The 26150-nt window shown below is 42.3% G+C and overlaps 1 protein-coding gene and 1 long non-coding RNA gene across 2 annotated transcripts in view; both read right to left on the reverse strand.

The window, feature by feature from the left end:
- Positions 1–26150, reverse strand: part of LOC310648264 (ubiquitin-conjugating enzyme E2 Z-like) — a 114141-nt gene that overhangs the window by 8476 nt on the left and 79515 nt on the right. Inside the window, exon 5 of the mRNA XM_083376015.1 lies at positions 5284–5396. Coding sequence (XP_083232141.1) covers positions 5284–5396 — 113 coding nt within the window. The remainder of the gene's footprint in view (positions 1–5283; positions 5397–26150) is intronic.
- On the reverse strand, positions 9831–20366 carry LOC310648281. The gene is made up of 2 exons (XR_014494049.1): positions 20113–20366; positions 9831–12055 (listed from the first exon to the last, which is right to left on the reverse strand). It is a non-coding gene; the product is annotated as an uncharacterized lncRNA (long non-coding RNA).

Genomic DNA, 26150 nt, shown 5'->3' on the forward strand with positions numbered 1-26150 from the left:
GTACCTGTGCATTTGTTTTTTCTTGCCCAAGGGTAAAACCTTATTTTTCTCACCATTGAATTTTATTTTGTTAGATAAGGCCCAGTGTTTTAGTCTGTCAAGATCCTTCTGGATCTTGAGCCTATCTTCTGGGGTATTGGCTATTCCCACCAGATTGGTGTCATCTGCAAATTTGATGAGTTCCCCTCCTATCCCCTCATCTAAATCCTTTATGAAAATGTTGAAGAGTACTGGGCCTAGGACAGAACCTTGGGGTACCCCACTGCCTTCTTCCCTCTATGTAGATGTAATTCCATTGAGGACACTGAGTGCAGTTGGTCAGCCAGTTATGAATCTATCTGGTGGTTATGCTGCCTATCCCACATTTTTCTATCTTACCAAGAAGTAAGGTTGTGGTCTACCTTTGCCAAATGCCTTTCTGAAGTCCTAGGTCCACAGCATTTCACTGGTCCTCTAATTTAGTCATTTCATCAAAGAATGCAATAAGATTTGCTTGGCATGATCTGTTTTTGACAAAGCCATGTTGGCTTCTGGTTATAACTTTGCTTGCTTCTAGCTGTTCACAGACCTGTTGCTTGATTATATTTTCCAGGATCTTCCCACATATTGATGTCAGGCTGATTGGTCTGTAGTTTCCTGCATCCATTTTTCCCCTTTTTTTGAACCTGGGAACATCAGCTCTTTTCCAGTCATCTGGTAGTGCCCTGGTGCACCAGGATCTTTGAAATACAGTGTATAGTTTAGTGGTTCCAAGATTATGTCTGTCAGCTCCTTCAGAACTCTGGATGTAATTTACTGTATCTGGTCCTGGTGATTTGAACTCCTCTAGGGTGGACAGGTGTTGTCTTACCATTTTCTTGCCTATTTTAACTTGTATTCCCAGTCTGCCTTTTAGGATTCTGCTTTTGGTAGGTTGCAGCTCTGCTTTCTCACTACTGCCCGTCACTTCCTTGCTATCTTCTCCCATTAGTAGACCAATTGTTTCCTTGACTTTTTTCTTGTTCCTTACATACAGGTGAAACTCGAAAAATTAGAATATCGTGCAAAAGTTTATTTATTTCAGTAATGCAACTTAAAAGGGGAAACTAATATACAGGTGAAACTCGAAAAATTAGAATATCGTGCAAAAGTCCATTTATTTCAGTAATGCAACTTAAAAGGGGAAACTAATATATGAGATAGACTCATTACATGCAAACCAAGATAGTTCAAGCCGTGATTTGTCATAATTGTGATGATTATGGCTTACAGCTCATGAAAACCCCAAATCCACAATCTCAGAAAATTAGAATATTGTGAAAAGGTGCAATATTCTAGGCTCAAAGTGTCCCACTCTAATCAGCTAATTAAGCCATAAAACCTGCAAAGGGATCCTGAGCCTTTAAATGGTCTTTCAGTCTGGTTCAGTAGGAATCATAATCATGGGGAAGACTGCTGACCTGACAGTTGTGCAGAAAACCATCATTGACACCCTCCATAAGGAGGGAAAGCCTCAAAAGGTAATTGCAAAAGAAGTTGGATGTTCCCAAAGTGCTGTATCAAAGCACATTAATAGAAAGTTATGTGGAAGGGAAAAGTGTGGAAGAAAAAGGTGCACAAGCAGCAGGGATGACCACAGCCTGGAGAGGATTGTCAGGAAAAGGCCATTCAAAAGTGTTGGGGACTTTCACAAGGAGTGGACTGAGGCTGGAGTCAGTGCATCAAGAGCCACCACACACAGACGGATCCTGGACATGGGCTTCAAATGTCGTATTCCTCTTGTCAAGCCGCTCCTGAGCAACAAACAACCTCAGAAGCGTCTTACCTGGGCTAAAGAAAAACAGACCTGGTCTGTTGCTCAGTGGTCCAAAGTCCTCTTTTCTGATGAGAGCAACTTTTGCATCTCATTTAGAAACCAAGGACCCAGAGTCTGGAGGAAGAATGGAGAGGCACACACTGCAAGATGCTTGAAGTCCAGTGTAAAGTTTCCACAGTCTGTGTTGATTTGGGGAGCCATGTCATCTGGTGTTGGTCCACTGTGCTTCATTAAGTCCAGGGTCAACGCAGCTGTCTACCAGGAGATTTTGGAGCACTTCATGCTTCCTTCCGCAGATGAGCTTTATGGGGATGCTGACTTCATTTTCCAGCAGGACTTGGCACCTGCCCACACTGCCAAAAGCACCAAAACCTGGTTCAATGACCGTGGGATTACTGTGCTTGATTGGCCAGCAAACTCGCCTGACCTGAACCCCATAGAGAATCTATGGGGCATTACCAAGAGAAAGATGAGAGACATGAGACCGAACAATGCAGAAGAGCTGAAGGCCGCTACTGAAGCATCCTGGTCTTCCATAACACCTCAGCAGTGCCACAGGCTGATAGCTTCCATGCCAGGCCGCATTGAGGCAGTAATTGCTGCAAAAGGGGCCCAAACCAAGTACTGAGTACATATGCATGCTTATACTTTTCAGAGGTCCGATATTGTTCTATGTACACTCGTTTTATTGATTGCATGTAATATTCTAATTTTCTGAGATTGTGGATTTGGGGTTTTCATGAGCTGTACGCCATAATCATCACAATTATGACAAATCACGGCTTGAACTATCTTGCTTTGCATATAATGAGTCTATCTCATATATTTGTTTCCCCTTTTAAGTTGCGTTACTGAAATAAATGAACTTTTGCACAATATTCTAATTTTTTGAGTTTCACCTGTATTGAAAGAAACATTTTTTATTACTTTTGACATTTGTTGCAAGTCTTTGTTCATTCTGAGCTGTAGCTTTCCTGACTTCATCTTTGCAAATTTGGGCTATATGCTGGTATTCTGTCTTAGTGTTATGTCCCTCTTTCCATTTATACTTTTCATTTGTGACTCTGTTTGTCGGAGAGTTTTTTATGCAACCATGCTGACTTATTCTTGGATCTCTTATTTTTCTTTTCCAGTGCCACTGTGCTGGACTGGGCTTTTATAATCATATTTGTCAGAGTTTCCCAAGCTTCTTGAGTTGTTTTCCCCCATTACTACTGTGGTGTGTTTCCTGCACACATTAGTTAACTATATAAGGCTAAGTGCTATTGCTACTAGCAAAGATGAAATGATAGAGGCGGTTGAAGTTGCAGGAACTTTGGGGAAGAGTGACCAGGTCATATTGGAATTCAACACAAGAAATAGAACAAAACCAAACTAGTGTTTTAGACTTTAAAAGAGATGATTTCAACAAACTTTAGATTCTAAAGACTCTCTCTCCCCCACCCCAATTTTAGTTTAAAGCCCTTTGAATAAGCTGAGCCAGTCATTTTCTAAATACATTCTTCCCGGTTCTTGTGAGGTCTAGCCCATCCCTTGCCAGAAGCCATTCATGTAGGTAATGCAGACTGTGGTCTAGGAATATGAAGTTCTCTTAATGGCACCATCACTTACGCCAGTGGTTTATTTCTAAAATCCTTTGTTCCTTCATTGGATGTTGACCTTTTGTTGCAAGTACAAATGAAAACACTACCTGCGCTAACTGTTTCACTTTCTTGCCAAGCTGCTCATCGTCTCTTGATATTGTTTTCAGGTTCACTGTTTTATCATTTGTCCCCACATGAAAGAGGATAAAGGGATAGTAGTCTGTGGGTTTGATTATTTTAGTAACGCTCTCAGTCACATCTTTGATTTTTGCTCCTGGGAGACAAGATACCTCAGTAGATTGATTGTCTGGTCTACAAATTGCTGATTCTGTTCCCCTGAGAAGTGAATCTCAGGTTGAGTCTCAGAGTGGCTAGAGTTGCCTTTAGAACCTTTACTTTTTCTTCAAGTAATTCATTTGGTACATGGGCATAAGCACATACACGGAACATATTTTGCAAATCACAAGAGCATCAAACTCTTTTTCCATGATTATGTTTCTTTTCCCAACTAGTTCATTTAAAAATTAAAAATTTCATTTTCAAAAATTCCAAAAAAATTAAAAGATTTTTTTCACAAATTTTAAACTAAAAATTTCTATTCTTAAATGTTAGTCTTTTGGTCCCTCTTGTGGCTAATGTCGAAGTAGAACTTAAATGCAAGTGAGGTTGCCCTCTAGATATAGTTTGTAATCCACAGATGTATAAAAGAATGACAGATGAATAAAGATGAAAAGAAAAAAATAAAATCTCAGATGAAAATAAAAAAATGAAATATCAGCTTGTTGTTAGTGTAAAAGGTTATAGAAAAATATCCTGTCCAGTCTGATTTGTGCTAATGCTACTTTTGTTTTGACACTATGTTATATTCATAATCAAGAGAAGTGTTTAAATTAGCCTTTAAATTAGCCTAGCACCAGAGGAGCATTTTGCTTTTTTCCATTAGTTGCATTAAATGGTTATCCCTGAAAACAACTTGCACCAACATTTCTTAACTGATGAGCTCCAGATAAACTGCAACTCTCAGAATTCCCTGCCAGCATGGCTATTGTGAATACATCTGGAAAGCACCAGTTGGAAAAGACCAACACTCTGGCAATGCTATCATCAATGAAGGATCACAAAATGTTTTCCATACAGTATACACATTCCTTACTATCTTATTCTATAAACTGTTCTAAATCTTTGAGGATAGAAGCACAGTGAAGATCATAAAGTGAAGCTACTGGTGCAGCCATCAGGAAACAAAAAATAAACGTAATGATTTTACTACATCTGCATTACAAGATTGGAGTAGTGGGGGGGAAGGAGGGAGTGAACAGCTTGGCTAAACACCTAAGATTGTGAAGGAGAGATCTGAACATGGTCCTTCAAATTCTGTACCACAGGACATCTGAACTTTTTAACTCATGTGAAAAGGGAAAAAAAACACAACCTATTGAAAAGTCAGGCATTAAGTAATGGGATTTCTTTGCTCCCTATCAAACTTTTTGTCTATATCCAATCCTTTGTCCCATCTTGACCAAAGTAAAAAGAAAAAAAATTTGCCACATCTAAATAGTGCAATCCATTACTTACCTAAGCCAGGCTTCCTCAATCTGGTACACTCCAAATATGTTGACTAGAATGCCCATCTTCCTTAGCCAGCATTCAACATAACTGGAAGGTACAAGTCTTGAGAAGCCATATTATAGAAATAGAAAGTTTTTCTACAGTGGCATGCAGAATCTGCCAGACTATTAACTATGCAGCTATAAAAGGAGTGGAGATTGAACACTCAAATGATGAAGTATACATTGACAGTTTTCCCAGAAATGGGCAAAGCCTAGCTAAGAAATATATCCAGTTTCTCAATGGAGTACAGAAAGTGAATCTGCAAGTTAAACCATGATGTCTCTCCACACATACCGTAAAGGCTCTGGAGAAGGGCATTTCCCTTCCAGCATGTCACATACAGCGATGCGGATAGTCTCATGTCGAATGCACTCATTGTAATTTTTACTGTCTCCTGGATGTCTTTCCTACAAAACAACAACAGCTGAGTACCTCTCCACTTAAAATGTAGAAACAAACAAAAAGAATTATTTACAACATACTCTACCACCAATATAGTCAAACTATAATTAAAATGATTAATTCAGCTAAAACCAAAGTAAAAATTGAATACAATAAAATCAATATATTTGAAGATATATCCCCCGTGTGTCCAGCTTCCTCCTTTCCCATCTGGTATGAATGATTTCATTTGTCAATGATTTTATTTGTTGTGTTCTATGATTGTTGATTTTAATGTTTTTTAATATTTTAATGTCTGTAAGCTGCCCAGAGTCGTTAGATATGAGATGGGCAGCAAATAAATTTCATAAATAAATACACTCACCATAAAATAGCATACAGTCTTTCATACAGCAATATAAAAGCTCACACCTATAACCCATTATCAGCCTTCACAAATACACTTACAACAGGATGGCCCTATCTTCTAGTTTTATTAACTGCCAGTCTCAAAATCTATTCATGATTGAATAGCTCACTGGACTGATCTACCAATCAGTCTAGATTATTAAATAGATATGTTTTCAAGTATGTCTCAAATACACCCAAATCATAGTGGGACCAGAGTAAGAAAGGAACAGAATTTCATAATCAATGACCCATGCAAAGGGTGTGCCACACCATAAGAAGAAACAACAGAGAAGAACCCCTGTCCTGCTGATCATATTGTATATTTAGGAGCATGCCAAGATAGGAGCTGGGACAGATAATATGAATGGCTAGCCACAGGGCCTTAAACACTAGTGCCGAAAGCTTTAGTGGGGTTCCAACCCTAAGAGGGCTACAGGCAGTCCTCAATTTATGGCCAGTCGTTTAATGATCATTCATAAGTCATGGCAGCCTCTGAAAGGGTTGTAAAACATTGCATTGCGCCTGCCCCGTCACGATCTGGGTGCTTGGTAACCTCTTCACACTTACGACTGGCTGCCAAGCACCTTGCAATGATGTGATCACCCTAACCCTAATTTTTAAAAAATGAGATCATAATATGCTGGAAAAACAAAACACCAGATTTGAATAGCATCCTCCTTCCAAGAACACCTCTGGGCACCACAGGCAACCTTAAAAAATAAGCAAATGACTGTAACAATTTTTGGTTGGAAATGTGCCCCTTTGCCCTGAAAATAAGAGGATAAAAGTAAGCGAGAGTATCTTAGAATTTTAAAGGAAGTGTCAGGGAGCAACTTCACCAGTTCCTTTTGGTAAATGGGTATTTTGTAACAGGTTATTCTCACTATGGCAGACATGTCAAACTCACGATGTTGCGTGACGTATCAGAACTTTCCCCCCATTGCCGGCAATGGGGTGGGCGCAGTTTCCTCGTGACGCATCCAGCCTGCGGGCCAGCAGTTTGACACCCCTGTACTATGGGGTCCTTGGTGCTCCCTGAGCTTGGTTGTTTTCTTGCAGATGTTTCATTACCAAACTATGTAACATCATCAGTGCTAGAAAGGAGTGGGCTTTGCTCTTTTTATATACTAGTGGCTTGCCCTGTCAGTGCTGGGAATGTTCTTGGTGGTCCCTTGATTAGGCTGTTGTTTACTGTTAGCTTGTTTGTCTGAGTTGGTAGTTCCATGATTTGGGTATTGTTTCTTGATTGTTGGTCTAGTATTAATCTTATGAATGAAGGCAAATATATGTGTCCCAAGATGATGTTGCAGGATCCAATCTGGGTTGGTCACCAGGACCAGCGGTCTAGTCTTCTGAGTTTTTGGACTAGTGCTGAAACCCATCCTCAGGGATCCTCTCTACCGGAATGCACACATAGTACAGAGTGGATGTACAGATTGGATCGTGCAGTATTAATCTTAGTGTTAATCTCAATTTATCTTGGTGTTGATTGTTGCTGAGGTGGTGTTTTGGTCTTTTTGTTTCCTTTTTGGCTTCTTGATTGCCTCTTTTCAATGGTACGTAGATGTTGTTTATCTCTGTGTGCCTGTTGATGGATGATTTGTGTGAGTGCCAGGCTTCCAGGAATTCTCTAGAGCAGGGCTTTTTAACCTTTTCACCCATTGTACCACTTTTAGGATAAGGCAATATCCAAGTACCACCAGTCACCCAGCAAGGTGTTAAACACTTGACCAAAAAAAAGGAAAAAAATGATAAAGTACAGGTAGTCCTCGACTTACAATTCACTTAGTGACTGTTCAAAGTTACAACGGCACTGGAAAAAGTGACTTATGACCATTTTTCACACAGAAACCCCAGGGTCATGTGATTTACATTTGGATGCTTGGCAACTGATTCATACTTATGACGGTCACAGTGTCCCAGGGTCATGTGATCAATGGCCGGGGGAGCGTGGCCAGCTCATCACTCAGGTTGCGGGGTGCCTGTGGGGGGGAAATCCATGGGTCTCTGGAAGAGGGGTGTGGGGCTGGGGTGGGTGCCTTCCTTCCCTCCCTCTCTCCCATTATCCCATCCTTCCTTCTTTCCTTCCCTCCCTCTTTGTCCCTTCCTCCTTTCCTCCCTCTCTCATTGTCCCTCCCTCCCTCCCCTCTTTGTCCCTTCCTCCTTTCCTCCCTCCCTTCCATTGTCCCTCCCTCCCTCTCATTGTCCCTCCCCTCCTTCCTTCCTTCCCTCTTTGTACCTTCCTTCCCTCCCTTCCACTGTCCTGCACTACACCGCCCAGACCCCAGCCTGGTTTGGCAGGCAGTAACGCATTCTCACCACACGGACTGGCTGGTGAGGTGAACCAGCGACATCACGGCCCTGCCTGTGCATGTGCAGAGGCAGAGGAGAGTGCATGCACCCCAGCCTCTGCACGCGCACAGGCAGGGCCAGGATGTCGCCGGTTCACCTCACCGGCCGCTCCATGTGGTGAGAAGAATGTGCCGCTGCCTGCCAAACCAGGCTCGTTGTGCGCAGCTACAGCTGAGCTGCACTCAGAAGCCGCCCACGCTCAGAAGCTTCTTGCGCTCAGAAGCCGCTCGGTGCTCAGAAGCTGCCCCTGCTCGGTGCTTAGAAGCCCCCCGCATGGGGTGCTCAGAAGCCACCCGGCACTCAGAAGCCACCTGCACGGGGTACTCAGAAGCCACCTGCGCTCAGAAGCTGCCCGTGCAGGGCGCTCAGAAGCTGCCCACGCTCAGAAACTGCTCGGCGCTCAGAAGCCACCTTGCACTCAGAAGCCACACGCACGGGGCTCTCAGAAGCCACCTGCGCTCAGAAGTCACCCACGCGGGGCGCTCAGAAGCCGCCCATGCTCAGAAACTGCTTGCCTCTCAGAAGCCGTCTGTGCTCAGAAGCTGCCCAGCGGTCAGAAGCCGCCCGCGCTCAGAAGCCGCTCGGTGCCTGGCGCTCAGAAGCTGCCCAGCGCTCAGAAGCTGCCTGGCGCTCAAAAGCCATCTGGCGCTCAGAAGCCACTCACACTCAGAAGCCGCCAGCGCTCAGAATCTGCCTGTGCTCAGAAGCCACCCCGCCCATCCTCAGAAGTCGCGCTCTGGGCGCAGAAGCACAGCTCAGCTGTAGCTGCACACGCCAATCCTGGGCTCCTGCCCAGCTCACTTGCTTGTGGAAAACATGCTGCTTGCTAAGTGAAGCCCCAGGATCAGTGGGCTACAGCTGATACAGTCGAAGAACGGATCAGCCATAGCCCGCTGATCCTGGGGCTTCACTTAGCAAGCAGCATGTTTTCCGCAAGTGAGCTGGGCAGGAGCTGTTCACTTGCTAGCCCTCCCCCCAAAACATGCCATTTGCTCACTCACTCTTCCTCGCTCTCTGTTCCTCCGAAAACAGGCTGGTCTGCCCCTTTTATACCTTTTCTTCTCTCCGCCCTCCTCTTCTCTTCTGGGTGCACCAGAAGCTCTAATTAGTATGTCGCCACAGATCCTGGGGATTCTGGCAAGCTCTGCAGCTCTAGCTGATCTCCTCCAGGTCTGTGCAGCTCCGTTTTAACTGGTTCCCTCCCCCACTCCAATTAGAATAGTCAGGGTTGCTGCAGTGTGTTTGTGCTTGTCTGAATAGTGTTCTCACACAGCTACTCTTCTGGGAAGTTGAGTTACTTTAGTAGTGGAGCACTTGGTGTGGGTAGTTTTACAATAGACTTGTTTCTAATTTGCCATCATTGCCTCTGCTGATGAGGCTATCCACAAAAGGTACTGTTTTGTTTTCTTCCCTTGTGAGTTTTATTCATTTGAAGATGTTGATAGTTTCATGTGTCTTCTCCAGTTGTTCCTTTTTTAGTATGACAAAGGTGTCATCCACAGACAAGATCCATACTTTGGGTTGTATGTGTGGGAACACTATAGATTCTAGGCATTGCATTACAGTCTTTGCTATGAGTCCTGAAAGCCATAATTCCATGGGTGTTCCTTTGATTTGTTGGTATACAGTGAGGGGAAAAATTATTTGATCCCCTGCTGATTTTGTACGTTTGCCCACTGACAAAGAAATGATCAGTCTATAATTTTAATGGTAGGTTTATTTTAACAGTGAGAGAACAAAAATCCAGAAAAACGCATTTCAAAATAGTTATACACTGATTTGCATTTTAATGAGTGAAATAAGTATTTGACCCCTTTGCGAAACATGACTTAGTACTTGGTGGAAAACCCCTTGTTGGCAATCACAGGTCAGACGTTTCTTGTAGTTGGCCATCAGGTTTGCACACATCTCAGGAGGGATTTTTGTCCCACTCCTTTTTGCAGATCCTCTCCAAGTCATTAAGGTTTCGAGGCTGACGTTTTCTATGGGATTAAGGTCTGGAGACTGGCTAGGCCACGGGTTGGCAACCTGCAGCTCTGGAGCCGCATGTGGCTCTTTCAGCCTTCTAGTGCGGCTCCCAGTCCTCCTCTGCCATTTGCAGAGAGACAGAGACAGAGACAGAGAAAGGCACTTGCGTTTCCCTTCTCTCTCTCTCTCACCCCCCGATCTGCTCTTCTCCAACAAGCTGACACACCGCGGACATTCTTATTGGGCAGTGTCTCCACTGGCGCTCGTCTCCTGCCCTTTCTGTGTCTCCTGCAGAGACAAGTGAGCCAGAGCAGCTGGCAGGATGATTCCTCGTCCTCGGTGCTCTTCTTCTATTGTCTAGCTTTGTGGTAGGGGAGAGGGAGAAAGGCTCGGTAAGCGCAGGGTGCGCGTCTCCAGGGAAGCCAAAAGAGCGCACGGGGCCAGGCACTGCCCGCATGGGCCTGCCGCTCCTGTGCATCGCCAAGCGAGGCAGAGAAGTGATGATCAAGGAAAGAGGAGAAGCTATATAAACTGGGCTTTGCTCTTCTGCCGCTCACAAAACAGCACTGACCCTGAACTTCTGGGGAACTGGGGCGCTGTGGCACAGAAAGTGTCCAAGAAAGCCGTGGCACCTCCAAGTCCGTTGGTTTACCAACGAGCCACTGCCTCCTTCTCCTCCTCGGCTTTGGCAGCAACACAGACCACTGAGCAGGAGGACTGGCTAATCAGAGTGCGGGTCCCTCCTGCCCAAAGTAGCGATGGTTGGAACGGAACCTCGCCTGATCTTTTGTCGCCACAGACCTCCATTGACATCCATGGGGACGCTTGGCAATGAAGGGGCCGACTGAACTGCTTCAAGGATTGAGCTGCAAGATGGCTTTGAGTGGCAGAGTGAGAGACAGACACACAAATGCATCTCCACAGGAGACGCAGCAAGAGCAGATGACTGCCGCTGCCCACTAAGAATGTCCGCGGTGTGTCAGCTTGTCAGAGTAAAGCTGGCCAGGTGAGCAGAAGATCGGAGAGAGAAAGAGAGAGAGAAGCTCAAGTTCCTCTCTCTCTCTCTGTCTCTCTCACACACACACTAAGTGGGGGAAGAGGACTGGCAGACCAACGGCAGGAGATGAGCGCCACTGGAGAGCCAGCCCACTAAGAATGTCCGCGGTGTGTCAGCTTGTCGGAGAAGAGCTAGTCAGGTAAGCAGATCGGAGAGAGGGAGGAAGGGAGGGAGAAGCGCAAGTGGCTAGGCCATTACAGGACCTTAATGTGCTTCTTCTTGAGCCACTCCTTTTTTGCCTTGGCCATGTGTTTTGGGTCATTGTCATGCTGGAATAACCATCCACAACCAATTTTCAATGCCCGGACTGAGGGAAGGAGGTTCTCACCCAAGATTTGACAGTACATGGCCCTGTCCATCGTCCCTTTGATGCGGTGAAGTTGTCCTGTCCACTTAGCAGAAAAACACCCCAAAAGCGTAATGCTTCCACCTCCATGTTTGATGGTGGGGATGGTGTTCTTGAGGTCATAGGCAGCATTCCTCCTTCTCCAAACACGGCAAGTTGAGTTGATGCCAAAGAGCTCGATTTTGGTCTCATCTGACCACAATACTTTCACCCAGTTCTCCTCTGAATCATTCAGATGTTCATTGGCAAACTTCAGACGGGCCTGTACATGTGCTTTCTTGAGCAGGGGGACCTTGCGGACGCTGCAGGATTTCAGTCCTTCATGGCGTAGTGTGTTACCAATTGTTTTCTTGGTGACTATGGTCCCAGCTGCCTTGAGATCATTGACAAGATCTTTCTGTGTAGTTCTGGGCTGATTCCTCACTGTTCTCATGATCATTCTAACTCCACGAGGTGAGATCTTGCATGGAGCCCCAGACCAAGGGAGATTGACAGTTATTTTGTGTTTCTTCTATTTGTGAATAATTGCACCAACTGTTGTCACCTTCTCACTGAAAGGAATAAAAGTATTATTCAGAAATTTCTAATGAGTCTAAAGGTTTAAGCAGAAGCCAACTGAAGATCAGAAATAATATTTTATCTAAGTATTGACAGGTACAAATGTGAAAAGCAGAAGTTACAAATTGTAAGAGGAAATATCGAAGCAACATAGGAGACGGACTGTGGTAACAGAAAATCAGATGGTGAAAGATAGGATATGGACAAAGGGCCACAGAAGGATCAAAGAGGGGACTCCCAAGATCAGGGAAAAGGAACTAAAGATGTGGGAAAGGGAGAGAATGTTTTCATCCCTCCTCACAGTCCCCTGGGAAAGATCCTGGCTGGATGGAATCATCCTCCTTATAGTAGAATGGTAAAAGATTTAGATAAAGACCTGATGATTCAATACTGTTATTTTATTTGGGGACAAAAACGAATAGATGAGGGAACTCAATGGCCACAGTTAGGTAGTTTTAATTACTTCATTTGAGGGCAAGGTTGGCAGAATAAACCATATACTTGAGGTAAAAGTAAAAATATTATGATAAAGTATTGCTGTTTTAAATGTTAGCAGGATGGGATGGAGTCATCTGGAAAATACATCTGGGATAAGAGTAAAGGTACCATGACTCAATATTGTTATTTTGAGTGGCCAAGAAATCCTATTAAAAGCATTAGTGCATTTTGCTCAAAATATGGAAGTTTTAAAAATTGGCTATGTCAAGCACTAAACATATAGGTTAATAAAAGAAGTTTATATGCCTGTTGGATCCCAGGCAATATATAGTCCATTTTTGTTAGAGGAGTGTGGAGGTAGTGTCTGCGTGTCTGTGTTGTGTCTAATGATAATAATTAATAAAAAGGCCTTATTTACAGATTAAAAAAACAAAGGAGCTCATTGGCTTGTGAACAGCTCCTTGTAATTATAATAATAGTTATTGATTTGTCAGAAGAAAGTATGAAATAAAATATCTGTATGTGAAATTGTTTATGCAAGCAGTTTGAATGGAAGTGAATGTATAGATATGCTAATCCTCTGTCTGTGTGTGTGAAAGAGAGATTCTCCCCCACCACAGACTGTGAAAGAAACAGTAAACTGCAGAATTTTGTTTGTTTATTGTTGCTGTAAAAGTGAAATGAAAAAGCAATATAAGCACTTGCATGAGAAGAGTCTCATGGAAGGACTTCCGGTGGCGACGCGACGCTGAAGACAGCCATCTCCGGGCTGTCCGCTCCGCGGCTTTGTTGAATTGCTGAAAACAGCGCCGATCAGCTGTTTTGGTGATTCGGAAGCCCCCTCCTCGGGAGAAGAGGAGGGGGTGAGGCCCCAGGTAGGGGTTGAGCTCTCCGGGGCTGCTTGAGCTTTTAGTTTGGGCAGCTGAAGGATTGAGCCCCCCCCCCGAAGCCTGGGTTTGCTCCGGGCTGCGCAGCGCTTCTGCAGAACCAAGCGTTAGCAACCACCCCTGCCAGAAGGAAAGACTTTCGAGTGTGAAGAAGCAGGCAGAGCGGTACAGGAGGTCAAGGTGAAGTGGACTTTTATTCTCTAGTTCATTGGACTTTATGGCTTTTAAAAGTGAAAGTGCGCAGTAAGTGAAAGTGGGGGAAGATGGCGACTAAAACTGCTAAAACTCTCCGGAGTGCCGGGGCTTCCCCGGTGCAACAGACCTCGTTGCAAGCCTTACTTCCTCCTGCACCTGCTCCGGCACTGACGCTTAAGGATTTACAGGATGCCTTGGAAAAGCATTCACAACAAATATCAGACATGATGGATGAAAAGATGGAAAAGCTGGAGGAGAAGCTGGAGGAGAAGATGGAAGAGAAGTTTAGAGCAATGAGGGCAGACATCTTGCCTGCAATTGAAGGTGTGGCTGTTTGTATTCAATGTTTGGATGAAAAAATGGAGGATCTTAGTCAAAAGAATTCCAGACTAGAAGCAAAAGTATTAGAGAATGAAAATATAATGGATAAAATGGATGGAGATTTGACTCTCGTCCAGTACCATCAGATGGAGTTTGCTATCAGAATCAGAGGCTTAAAAGAGAACCCTAAAGAAGATTTAAAGCAGATGGTCTCTGAGGCTTTGGAAGCGGTACTGGGACAGCCAGCAGCTGAAATTGAGAGAAGTATAGACAAAATCTTTCGTGTGAATTCATGGATTGCAAGGCAGAGGAAGTTACCTGGAGATGTGGTGGTCTACTTTACAAAGAGAGCAATTAGGAATGAAGTTATCCAAGTTGCTTATGATACTAAGCTTGTGGTTGCTGAGCAAGAAGTTTTGGTTTTAAAAGAAATTCCTCCAAGAATTTTAAGGAGAAGGAAAGATTTTGCTTTTTTGGCACAGGAACTTAAGAAACGTGACATCAAGTTTAGATGGGATATTCCAGTGGGCATGGTGGTGATGCATGAAGGCAAGATACACCGTTTGGTTACAGTGAGTCAGGCACGCGACTTCTACAGTAAAGTTCTAAAAGCAACCCCTCCATCACTTCTGGAATCTGCAAAGAAAAATGGTGAGGGAAAGCCTCAAGATGCTGAAGGAATACAGACAGAGGAGAATGGTACTGGAGGGGATCAAATTACAGCTTCATCGGCAGATGTTAGAGAGCAGAGGATGACGCGTGCCGCCTTAAGACGAGTGAGACAAGAGCAAGAGCAAGATCAGCAGAAAGTTATGGAACCTCCAAAGCGTACCTATAGCGAAGCTGTGGGAGGGGCGCGGCCTAAGGAAGTTAAAGGGGTTCTGGCAGGCGTGCTCCAGAAGCTTCGGGATGCCAAGAATGGCGACTAAGTTCCTAACCTGGAATGTCAATGGATTAAACTCACTACAGAAGAGAAAGAAAGTTTTTCAATATTTAAAACAATTTAAGACTGATGTTATTTGCTTGCAAGAAACGCATATTAGGGTTATGGACCAAAAGTACTTGATGAACTCAAGGTTGGGTACGCAATTTATTGCTTCTGTGATGAATAAGAAGAATGGAGTGGTTATTTATGTCAAGAATACTTTGATAGCGGAACTAATCGAAGCAGATAAACAAGGAAGATATGTTATGATAGATTTCCTGTTAGAAGGCAAAAAAACGCTTTTAGTTGGATTATATGCTCCTAATCAACAACAAGCTGACTTTTACAGTTCGTTACATACAAAGATTACCCAGTTGGATTACAAATCTTTTATTTTTATGGGAGATTGGAATGGTGTCTTGGATGTACAACTGGACAAATCTGGTTTTTTTAAACATGCCCCGAGTTATGCTAGATTGCCTAAATCTTTTTTTGAAATGAAGGATGATCTGGAACTGCGTGACATTTGGCGAGAAACACATTTACATGATAAGGATTATACTTTTTTTTCTGACAGACACCAATCTTTTTCTAGGATTGATTTTATACTACTGACTAATGATTTTTTTTCTAGGATTAAGAAGACAAAGATTTGTGCAAGAACTATATCTGACCATAGTCCAGTCTGGTTAGAGATCAACAAGGATAATAGAGATAGGCGCTCTTGGCGCGTAAATGAGAATTTGTTTAGAAACCAGAGTAATGTGGAAGAATGTAAAAAGCAGATGGACTTTTTTGAAATTAATATGAACAAGAATACGTCTATGGACATGGTTTGGGATGCTAGTAAAGCCTATATGAGAGGGGTGTTAATATATATGAATAATAAATACAGACGTAATTTGGAAGTCAGGAGGAAAGAATTGGAGAATGAAATTAGGGAAAAAGAAAAGGCCCTAATTTTGAATCCATCGGATGTGAAGATTAAAGAGGTTATTAATTTGCTAAGAGGACAATTTAATAAGTTGATGGCTGACCAAGTGGCAACTAACTTACGGTTTGCTAGGCACAACACTTTTTGCAATGCCAATAAACCAGGTAGGTGGTTAGCTTACAGGTTAAGGAAAAAACAAAGGGCTTCTAACATAGATAAAATAGAACATAAAGGCAAGGTTGTGTTTCAACAGGATCTTATTAAGGAAGCCTTTGTGGACTTTTATTCCAAATTATATGTTAAAGATAAGATTAATGAAACAGACATTGACGTATATTTGAAGAATGCTAACATCCCGGTTCTTACACAAGAACAAAAGGAAGAGATTAATCAATTGATAACAGAAGAAGAAATTTTCTTAGCAATTAAGCAATTGAAGGTGGACAAAGCGCCAGGTACGGATGGACTGACTGCGGTCTATTACAAAAATCTACAATTGGAGCTGATAAAGCCATTAAGGGAATTGTTTCAGACAATTCAAAGGGGAGGAAGGGTGCCTCCGTCTTGGAGAACTGCTTTTATTTCCTTGATCCCGAAGGAGGATCAGGATGTTACTCAAGTAAGAAACTATAGACCAATATCACTTTTAAATATGGACTACAAGATATTTGCCAAGGTTTTAGCTAATAGATTGATGAGGGTTTTGCAACAGATGATTCATGGGGATCAAACTGGGTAGACAAATGAAAAATAATGTGAGGCATATAGTTGACGTGGTGGAGTTTTTGGAAAGGAACAACCAGATCTCTGCGGTGTTAATCTTTCTAGATGCTGAAAAAGCTTTTGATCAACTGGATTGGCAATTTTTGATGAAAGTTCTAGATAAAATGAATTTTGGGGATAAATTTTTACAACCAATTAGGGCATTATATCAAAAGCAAACGGCCCGAATAATAGTAAATAATAGCTTGACTGAAGTATGTAATATTGAAAAGGGCACAAGACAAGGGTGTCCGTTATCACCTTTATTATTTGTGTTAACATTGGAGATATTATTGATAAAATTACGGAATTCGGAAAAAATTAAGGGTATTCAAATTAGAGATCAGGACTACAGATTGAGGGCGTTTGCAGACGATCTGGTTGTTACGGTGACCCAGCCAGAAAATTCTGTTGTGGACCTGATGGAGATAATAATGCAATATGGGAAGGTTTCTGGATTTAAGGTTAATGCACAAAAAACTAAAATACTAGCCAAAAATATGACAGTATCGCAAAAGGCCCTTTTAGAAGGATTAACTGGATTTGAGATTGTTAAAAGGGTCAAATATTTGGGGGTGTATTTGTCATCCTCAAATGCAAAGTTATATAAAAATAATTATGAAAAGTTATGGGGAAAAATTCAAAAAGAATTGGAGAGTTGGGAAAAATTGCAATTGTCTTTACTGGGAAGAATCGCAGCAGTGAAAATGAATGTTTTGCCTAAATTTTTATTTTTATTCCAAATGATACCGATTCTTAAAAAAGACTCTAATCTGTAAGAATGGCAAAGGGGTATCAATAAATTTGTATGGGCAGGGAAAAGGCCACGAGTTAAACTTAAGATTATGCAGGATACGTGTGAAAGAGGTGGTCTTAAAATGCCCAATCTTAAATTATATTATGAAGCTGCTGCGTTGTCAGGTATAAGTGATTGGATTAATTTGACACAAGGGAGATTATTAAATCTGGAGGGCCACGACTTGTTATTTGGCTGGCATGCATATTTGCTATATGATAAGAAGGTAGATAATGTGTTTAAAGTGCATATTTTAAGACAGGCATTGTTGAGAGTTTGGAAGAAGTATAGACACAAGTTAGACTACAAGATGCCGTTGTGGGCAATCCCGAAACATGCAATAGAAAACATAAATGTTGGCTTCAAACATGATGTGACTACGTACAAGGAGATCTTAAGTTTGGAGAGGAACGTCTGGCATTTGAAGCCGTACAATCTTTCCCGAGATGAGAAGATCGTTCAAACTTGGTTTCAATATGGTCAATTAGGGACCAGGTGGAAAGAAGACCAGAAAATTGGTTTCTCAATGACTGATGAAAATTTGGTAAAGCAAATTAGAAACCAGGGTCCAGCACATATCAAACGGATTTATCTTGCATTGATAGATATTGACTCAGAAACAGAACTTGTTAAAGACTGTATGATAAAATGGGCTCAGAATATTCAAGAAGTTATTACAATGGACACGTGGGAAAAGATCTGGGTGAGGAACGTAAAATTTACGCAAGCCCAAAACCTAAGAGAGAACTTTTATAAAATGTTTTATAGATGGCATTTAGATCCTAAAAAGCTTGCAAGTATGTATCCGAACTATCAACCTAAATGTTGGAGATGTGGTGGCGAAGATGCAACGTATTTTCATATATGGTGGACCTGTAAAAAGGTTAAGGCTTTTTGGATAAAAATTTGGTGGAATATGCAGAAGATCTTTAAGCAAAGGATAAAGTTTTGTCCGCAATTGTTCTTATTGGGCATAATTACAGATGCTACTGTTGTGGACATTAAGTTGATGTTGAATTTAATCACAGCAGCAAGACTTTTAATAGGTCAATATTGGAAGAAGGAGGAACTCCCGACTATAGAAGAGTGGACTTTAAAGGTTTCTGACCTGGCCGAAATGGCAAAGATTTCGGCTTATTTGAAAGATCACTCGCAACAACGTTATATTATGGAGTGGAAAAAGTGGATTGATTATATCCAGAACAAATATGGGACTAAGAAGTTTCACTTAGCATTTGAATAAGTTTTCTTTTCTTTTTTTTTCTTTTTTTCCATGTAATATTAGTACTGCTTGTAGTCATTTCATATGAGCTAGAGTGCGATAGACTTAATAGTCTATTGTTGTTAGCATATGGTTGTTTATGATTGTTCTTTGTTTTTATACCTTGTACTTAGCTCTGGGAAGTCGGGGGGGGGGGAGGGATAGGGAGGGTTAGGTAGGGGTGGGTGGAGGGAGGGGGGGATTGTTAAAGATAAAATGTATTGTAAAACTTTTCAATTAAAAAAAAAGAGTCTCATGGAAGATGTGTGAGAGAATTCATGGAAATGCATGTGAAGAAGAGAAAACTATTTTGTTAGTGGTGAGATTTTTGTGTAATTCTTTTTTTGTCTCCTCCCCCGTTGCTGGTTGTGTTGCTTTAACAGAGAGAGAGAGAGAGAGAGAAAGGAAAAGGGGGGGGTTCTGATCTTTTTAACTATTTTTTTTCTGCTTAGAATTCTGGTTTGAGGAAGCTGGGGTGGATGTGAAAATTAATGTTTTAACCTACTTAATGGAAATTTGTTCCATCTGAATGGAATCTGATTAAATTGGAATTTGACTAAATTTATATTAAAAGCAGAGTTGATACTAGAGTTGATACAAAACTATTTCAGTAACTCAGAATATCTTATTAAGCTTGTTTATTTATTTATTCTTTTGTGGAGTTGCTTTTTGTTGTCGTTTTTTTAATGTTTTTATGTCTGTGTGCAGGACACACTGGTAGAAAATAATACCTAAGAGAATTGAAGAAATTGTAATTCAACCCTTGTTTAAAACAAAGGAGTTGAGAAAATTTGGGGGATTATAAATGAGCTATGTTGTTTTGAGTAAACATTTGTGTGCAAGCAAAATGAAGCAGAGTTTGGTGAGCATTCTTTTGCTGGCTCTTTACTAAGCAAATTGTTTGTAAATACGGACAAAGAAATGGCTAGAGGAAGGGGTTTTACACCCAGAAGTGGAGGAAAAGAGGCAACCAGTGGCATTTTTGTCTAAAATTGACATTTGGGGAAGTCTTGATGGTTAGCATTGTTGAATAAAGCAATAACTCGGACACAGAAGCAACCACTGAAGGAGGGATGGTTGATACTTTTCTATGGTTATTATATGGTTGGTTGCATGATAAGTATGATATGTAGACAAGTAAATAAAATGCTCTATGACATCTAGTGATGATACTATTTCAATGCATTCAAGTTGATTTTAAATTACCTCAAGTGGGAAAATCCACAATATGAAACTAATGACATGTTTATAAAAATAGATACTGGGGCTGTTTTCTGCTTTGTCTTTTCTCAGCAAGCAAGGATTCTTAGCCCAGACACCTCAATTGGAGTTTGCTGTCCACAAGTTTCTGCCTGGTGACTGGGTCCTGACAGAAAGCTGGTGTGAAGAAAAACTTACTTCAGCCTGGGGTGGTCCCTACCAAGTCCTCCTAACAACTGAAACAGCAGTTTGAAAGAAAAGAAAGGGTGGAGCAAAAGAGTGGAAAATAATTCCTGGAGAAGACCCTCTCGGAATAAAAATTTACAGAAACCTGATGTGGTCATTGTGGGGTGAAGAAATAATAGCCTGGGTTTGTTTGTGATTTTTCTCATTGCAGGAGTAGCAGCTTTCCATCCAAGGATTCCAGAAGAAGCTGTGGACCTCTGCATTCTACAAACTTCTACATAATGTGTTGGTTCTGTGATTGCAATAGTGTCATTGAATGTTCTTATCACTGTTGTGATTGTGGACAGTCTGTCCCTGTGAAGAAATTTGTGACACAGTAATAGTGGAGGATTGGTTAAAAATATGTAAAGGTCTGACATCAACAGACTCTTTAGCCCACATACCCAATTATAGAAGAAATTGAAATTTACAGGTGAAACTCGAAAAATTAGAATATCGTGCAAAAGTTCATTTATTTCAGTAATGCAACTTAAAAGGGGAAACTAATATATGATAGACTCATTACATGCAAAGCAAGATAGTTCAAGCCGTGATTTGTCATAATTGTGATGATTATGGCGTACATCTCATGAAAACCCCAAATCCAATCTCAGAAAATTAGAATATTGTGAAAAGGTGCAATATTCCAGGTTCAAAGTGTCCCACTCTAATCAGCCAATTAAACCATAAAACCTGCAAAGGGTTCCTGAGCCTGTTCTGTACCAGCCTACTACCGGCCCTGCAGAAAAGGCAGGGACAACCCCTTTACAAAAAGGCAAGAGGCTGGAACTAAGCCTGCCAAATTTATTGACACAAAACAGAGCAAACAGAGCAAAACCAAAACACGAACCATGAAACAGGAGCTATTCAAACGGTTGCCTTGAGCAAACCAGCCCTCCCACACATTCCCCTTTTAAACAGTTCAAGGCGTGGCTTCTCTCTGCCTCCTTCCGAGGTACCCCATTGCCTTCCTCTCTTTACTCCTGATTGACTGCCTCCTGCGTCGGGCGTCCTTGAACAGGGCCAGCTGTGGTTCATCTTCATCCACGCTGTCAGGCTTACACAGCTGGGTCTGCGTAGTGACCAGATGAGAGGGTCCTGGCTGAGGGCCCTGCGAAGCCTCAGGGCTGTCCTCTGCAGGCTCTCCAACACCCCCCTCCTCCTCTTCTGAATCGTCCGACCCAACTGCCGAACCCACAGACTGACCCTGAATCACAACAGAGCCTTTAAATGATCTCTCAGTCTGGTTCAGTAGGAATCACAATCATAGGGAAGACTGCTGGCCTGACAGTTGTACAGAAAACCATCATTGACACCCTCCATAAGGAGGGAAAGCCTCAAAAGGTAATTGCAAAAGAAGTTGGATGTTCCCAAAGTGCTGTATCAAAGCACATTAATAGAAAGTTATGTGGAAGGGAAAAGTGTGGAAGAAAAAGGTGCACAAGCAGCAGGGATGACCGCAGCCTGGAGAGGATTGCTTGTAGTCCAGTGTGAAGTTTCCACAGTCTGTGTTGATTTGGGGAGCCAAGTCATCTGCTGGTGTTGGTCCACTGTGCTTCATTAAGTCCAGGGTCAACCCAGCCGTCTACCAGGAGATTTTGGAGCACTTCATGCTTCCTTCCGCAGACGAGCTTTATGGGGATGCTGACTTCATTTTCCAGCAGGACTTGGCACCTGCCCACTGCCAAAAGCACCAAAACCTGGTTCAATGACCGTGGGATTACTGTGCTTGATTGGCCAGCAAACTCGCCTGACCTGAACCCCATAGAGAATCTATGGGGCATTACCAAGAGAAAGATGAGAGACATGAGACCGAACAATGCAGAAGAGCTGAAGGCCGCTATTGAAGCATCCTGGTCTTCCATAACACCTCAGCAGTGCCACAGGCTGATAGCTTCCATGCCACGCCGCATTGAGGAAGTAATTGCTGCAAAAGGGGCCCAAACCAAGTACTGAGTACATATGCATGCTTATACTTTTCAGAGGTCCGATATTGTTCTATGTACACTCCTTGTTTTATTGATTGCATGTAATATTCTAATTTTCTGAGATTGTGGATTTGGGGTTTTCATGAGCTGTACGCCATAATCATCACAATTATGACAAATCACAGCTTGAACTATCTTGCTTTGCATGTAATGAGTCTATCTCATATATTAGTTTCCCCTGTTAAGTTGCATTACTGAAATAAATGAACTTTTAATTTTTCGAGTTTCACCTGTAATGTGAAACCAAGATTGAATGATTGCTTCTATTAACTGGGTTTTATTGCTGGGTCGCTTCTGACTAACAAGTTCCTTTAGTCGGCTCCATAGATTTTCAATTGGGTTAAGGTCTGGGCTATTCCCAGTCCATTTCAGCAGTGGAATATGATTATCTTGAAACCACTTTTTGCACACAGCAGCAACATGACATGGAGCTGAATCCTGTTGAAATATAAATGTTTCATTGTCTTGGAAAAGATCATGTGTGGAAGGCTTCAGTTTGGGCTCAAGTATTTCATTAATGTATTTTTGGCCATTTATATTCCCATTAATCACACAAATTCTGCCCACACCTTTTGATGTCATACAACTCCAGATCATAACACTGACTGGGTGTTTCACGGTACATGTAATTCAATCAGGATGCAAATCTCCGATTCTTCTCCTTACGTATTTTATGTCATCAGTACCAAACAGGGAGATGTTGGTCTCATCACTCCAAATAACACTGTCCCATTGTTCCTCTGTCCAGTTGACATGGGTTTTAGCCCAGTTTAGTCTTTCAACCTTTTTTTGAGAGATAAAAGTGGGTTTTCTTGTGGAATTCTAGATTTTAGGCCAAATTCCTGCAGTCTGCGCCGAACAGTCCTTGCACTCAACTTCACATTGCATTGCACCATTTCATCTTGTATACTCCCAGATGATTTTCTTCTGTCACATAGGCACAGTCTCTTAATTCTTCTATCATCACTTGCTGTTGTGCACCTTTTCCTGCCTTTACCAGTGTGGTTTTGTAGTGACTGAGTCTCCTTATACATCTTCAAAAACTTAGAAATGCCACCTTTGGTTAAGTTTCCACCAATCTTTCTTCTAATTTCTTTATAACTGTAGCCTTGTTCACTTAATAATACTATTTTACATCGCTTTCTGGGTGACCAGTCAACTTTTCGCACCATTACTTTAATTTTATTACGTTTTACAAGCTCACTAAATGAAAGAACACAAAAAACCCCAACCAACTTGATAGTGATCATATAACACACTGACAAATGTCCTCCTCTCAGCTTCAATACATGACATCAATAACTGAATCCTGTGATCTGATTGGCTCATTGCCAAAACAAGATGACACCTGATTGGCTTTCTAAACACTCATGCTCACTGGCTACAATCATATGAAGGAAAGCTACCTGATAACAACCTAAGCAAGCTGTGCTTCCTTTTCCTGGTTATTTGGCTATAACGTTTCATAGAATACAGATAATTGAACAAACTTTGTTGCATTACATTCTTGATCAAATTATCTTTCCATTGATATATAATTTTATGGTACTACTCCAAAAGAAAGTGGTATTATTAGCCATCAAACCTCAAATGTACACTTTTCCCAAAAGGTTTCCACAATTTTGGCCACTACCGTATATAAAAAGAGAGCTCTATCCGTACCATTCTCACTATAGCAACCACTTTGTAAATACAGAAAGCTCCCACCTCCTCTGAGTTTGTGGGAATAGTAATATGTTCTCAAAATGGGAAACACCAGTTCTTAAAAGTCCAAATGTATTTACCAATCAAAAAAGCTTCTCTGCTCCTGGCCTAGTACATACATAATGTTAGGGAGAAAAAGGAGGATTCAACATATATCTAGTCAAACTAATCTAATTTCAGAGACCAGACAGTCACTTCACTCAATTACACACACAGAGATAAATACATACACAAATATACAAGATGCACTTAAAATCAGAGATATAACCTACAAATTGACAACAAAGTTATGTAACATGGCATCTGCCTCTTGCCTACGCTTTGCTTCTTCTGCACAGCAATACATTCCCATTTGTGCTACTGGGATCTTTTTCCTTAAGACTAACTGTGATAGTGAGAGGAGGTTTGGTGAGGACTGGTACTTGGTACATGCTGTCAGTCATTAACACTGACCCTCTCCACACAGTATTTAAAAAAAATGCTCCCATATGCACAAATGTGACATTTAAAAAACTAATCCTTGCTGCTGCATGGCTTTCAATAGAACTAGCCTAAAGAAGATGGTCATACACGGCTGAAAGAAAATTCCCACTCACTGCTAACTCCTATCCAGCCCCAAACTGATAAGGGACCTTTCTGAAGAAACATGGTCTTTGCTTTAAAGAAGATGCAGTGCTCACATTCTGCTTCTCAGACATCACTTAAGCCTACCAAACAACTCAAAGTTGACAGATTCCTAAAAAACAGACACTTGCCCTAAGTAACTAAACCTCTCCTACATTTCCTGATAGCCTCTCAAACAGATATGACCCCCTGGAATAGGATTTACAAGCAATGTCTACTGATGGCACAAATAGTATTGTCAATTTTCAAGCTCTTGACTACTGTTAACAACAAAGTGGACACTCTAAGAGTCCTTCATTAAGACTAAACATAGCCAAATGATGCCACTGAGTCACCTAAAACAAACTCATGCAGAGGGAAATGTGTGTTGTGATTCCATGCCGGCCTGTGCTACCGACAGCTGAGTCCGGGGAATCTGAGGAGGAGGAGGAGGAGGGGTTTGGAGAGCCATCAGTTGGAGGGAGGCTCTGATGAATTACAAGACTCACAATCAGAGGAAGAGCCTGGCCCCTCCAATGTGTTCCAGATGAGACTCAGCTGTGTGGGAAGGATGAGTCAGACTCTGAGGACTCACAAATGGACATCATTATAGACGCTCATGCAAGAAGGTAGTTAACTAGAGCAGGTCAGAGAGAGACAATACGGCAACTCCAAGGGAGGAGGAGAAGGCATTGAGAAGCCACTCCTTGGGGTTGCTTAATAAAAAGGGAAGGTGTGGGCAGTGCTGGTTGCTGAAGGCAACCATTTGGAAAGAACTTCAAGGGAATCATGGTCTGTTTGTTTTACCGGTGACATTCTTGTTTAACTCCTGCTCTGTTTTGCTTTTTGAACCAATTATTCATTGGAAAAGTATTCTGTTGTTTTTGTTTTGAGGAAATAATTATCAGGACTGTATATGAAATAAAAACGGTTGGTTTTTCCAGCCTACTGATAAAAAAGGGGTTGTTCTTGTGATGCAACAAGAACGGTCGTAGGCTGGGACAGAACAGTTTGCCTTCAGCCTAACCCCCTACTATTATGGAGCAGTTACCTGCGGAGAATGCCCAGCTCTCCCAGCAGCTGGCTTTGTTATCAGCTCAAGTGGCTCAGCTGCAAGCACACGTCCCTGCTGCTTCACCACCACCCAGGAGAAAATGCCAAGTTGTGATGCCAGACAAATATGATTGCAATCCAGATAGGTTTCCTGCTTTTCTGGGACAATGCCATTTGTATATCAGCGTGAGAGCAGCTGATTTCCCCACTGACTGGGATAAGGTGGGGTTTTTGTTAAGTCTTCTCTGGTACTGCAGCTCATTGGGGCACACCCTTGCTAGCCCAACCTAGTCCATTGTTGGACAACTTTGTGGGGTTTTGTGATTATATACGTCTGATGTATGAGGACCCCATTAAGATGCAGACTGCTACCCAATGCCTGAAAGCTCTGAGGCAGGGCCGACACCCCCTACAGGGCTATATAAGTGATTTTCAGCTGCTTAGCCAGGATTCAACCTGGAATGAGGCTGCACTTGTGGACGCTTTCCAGGATGGATTGTTGGAGGAGCTGGCCCGTGTTGATGTTCCTCCAGACCTCAATGGGCTGATACATCTCTGTATGCGGATCAACGCTTGACTGCAGCAGTGAAAGAGTCGCTGTGCCACCCCAGAGACCCGTGCGGCCCCTGTTGTGCGTGGCACCCCAGTCCAGAGGGAGGAGCCCATGCAGTTACGTGCTGCCAGACCTCACCTATTGGTGTCAGAAATGAACAGGCGACGTTTGGGGGGGGGTTGTGTTTTTACTGTGGGGGCCCTGGCCATTTGGCTGCTTTTTGCCCCAAGAAGCGACGCAGGG

Source organism: Vipera ursinii (genome assembly GCF_947247035.1).
Source record: "Vipera ursinii genome assembly, chromosome: W".
Lineage (NCBI taxonomy): Eukaryota > Metazoa > Chordata > Lepidosauria > Squamata > Viperidae > Vipera > Vipera ursinii.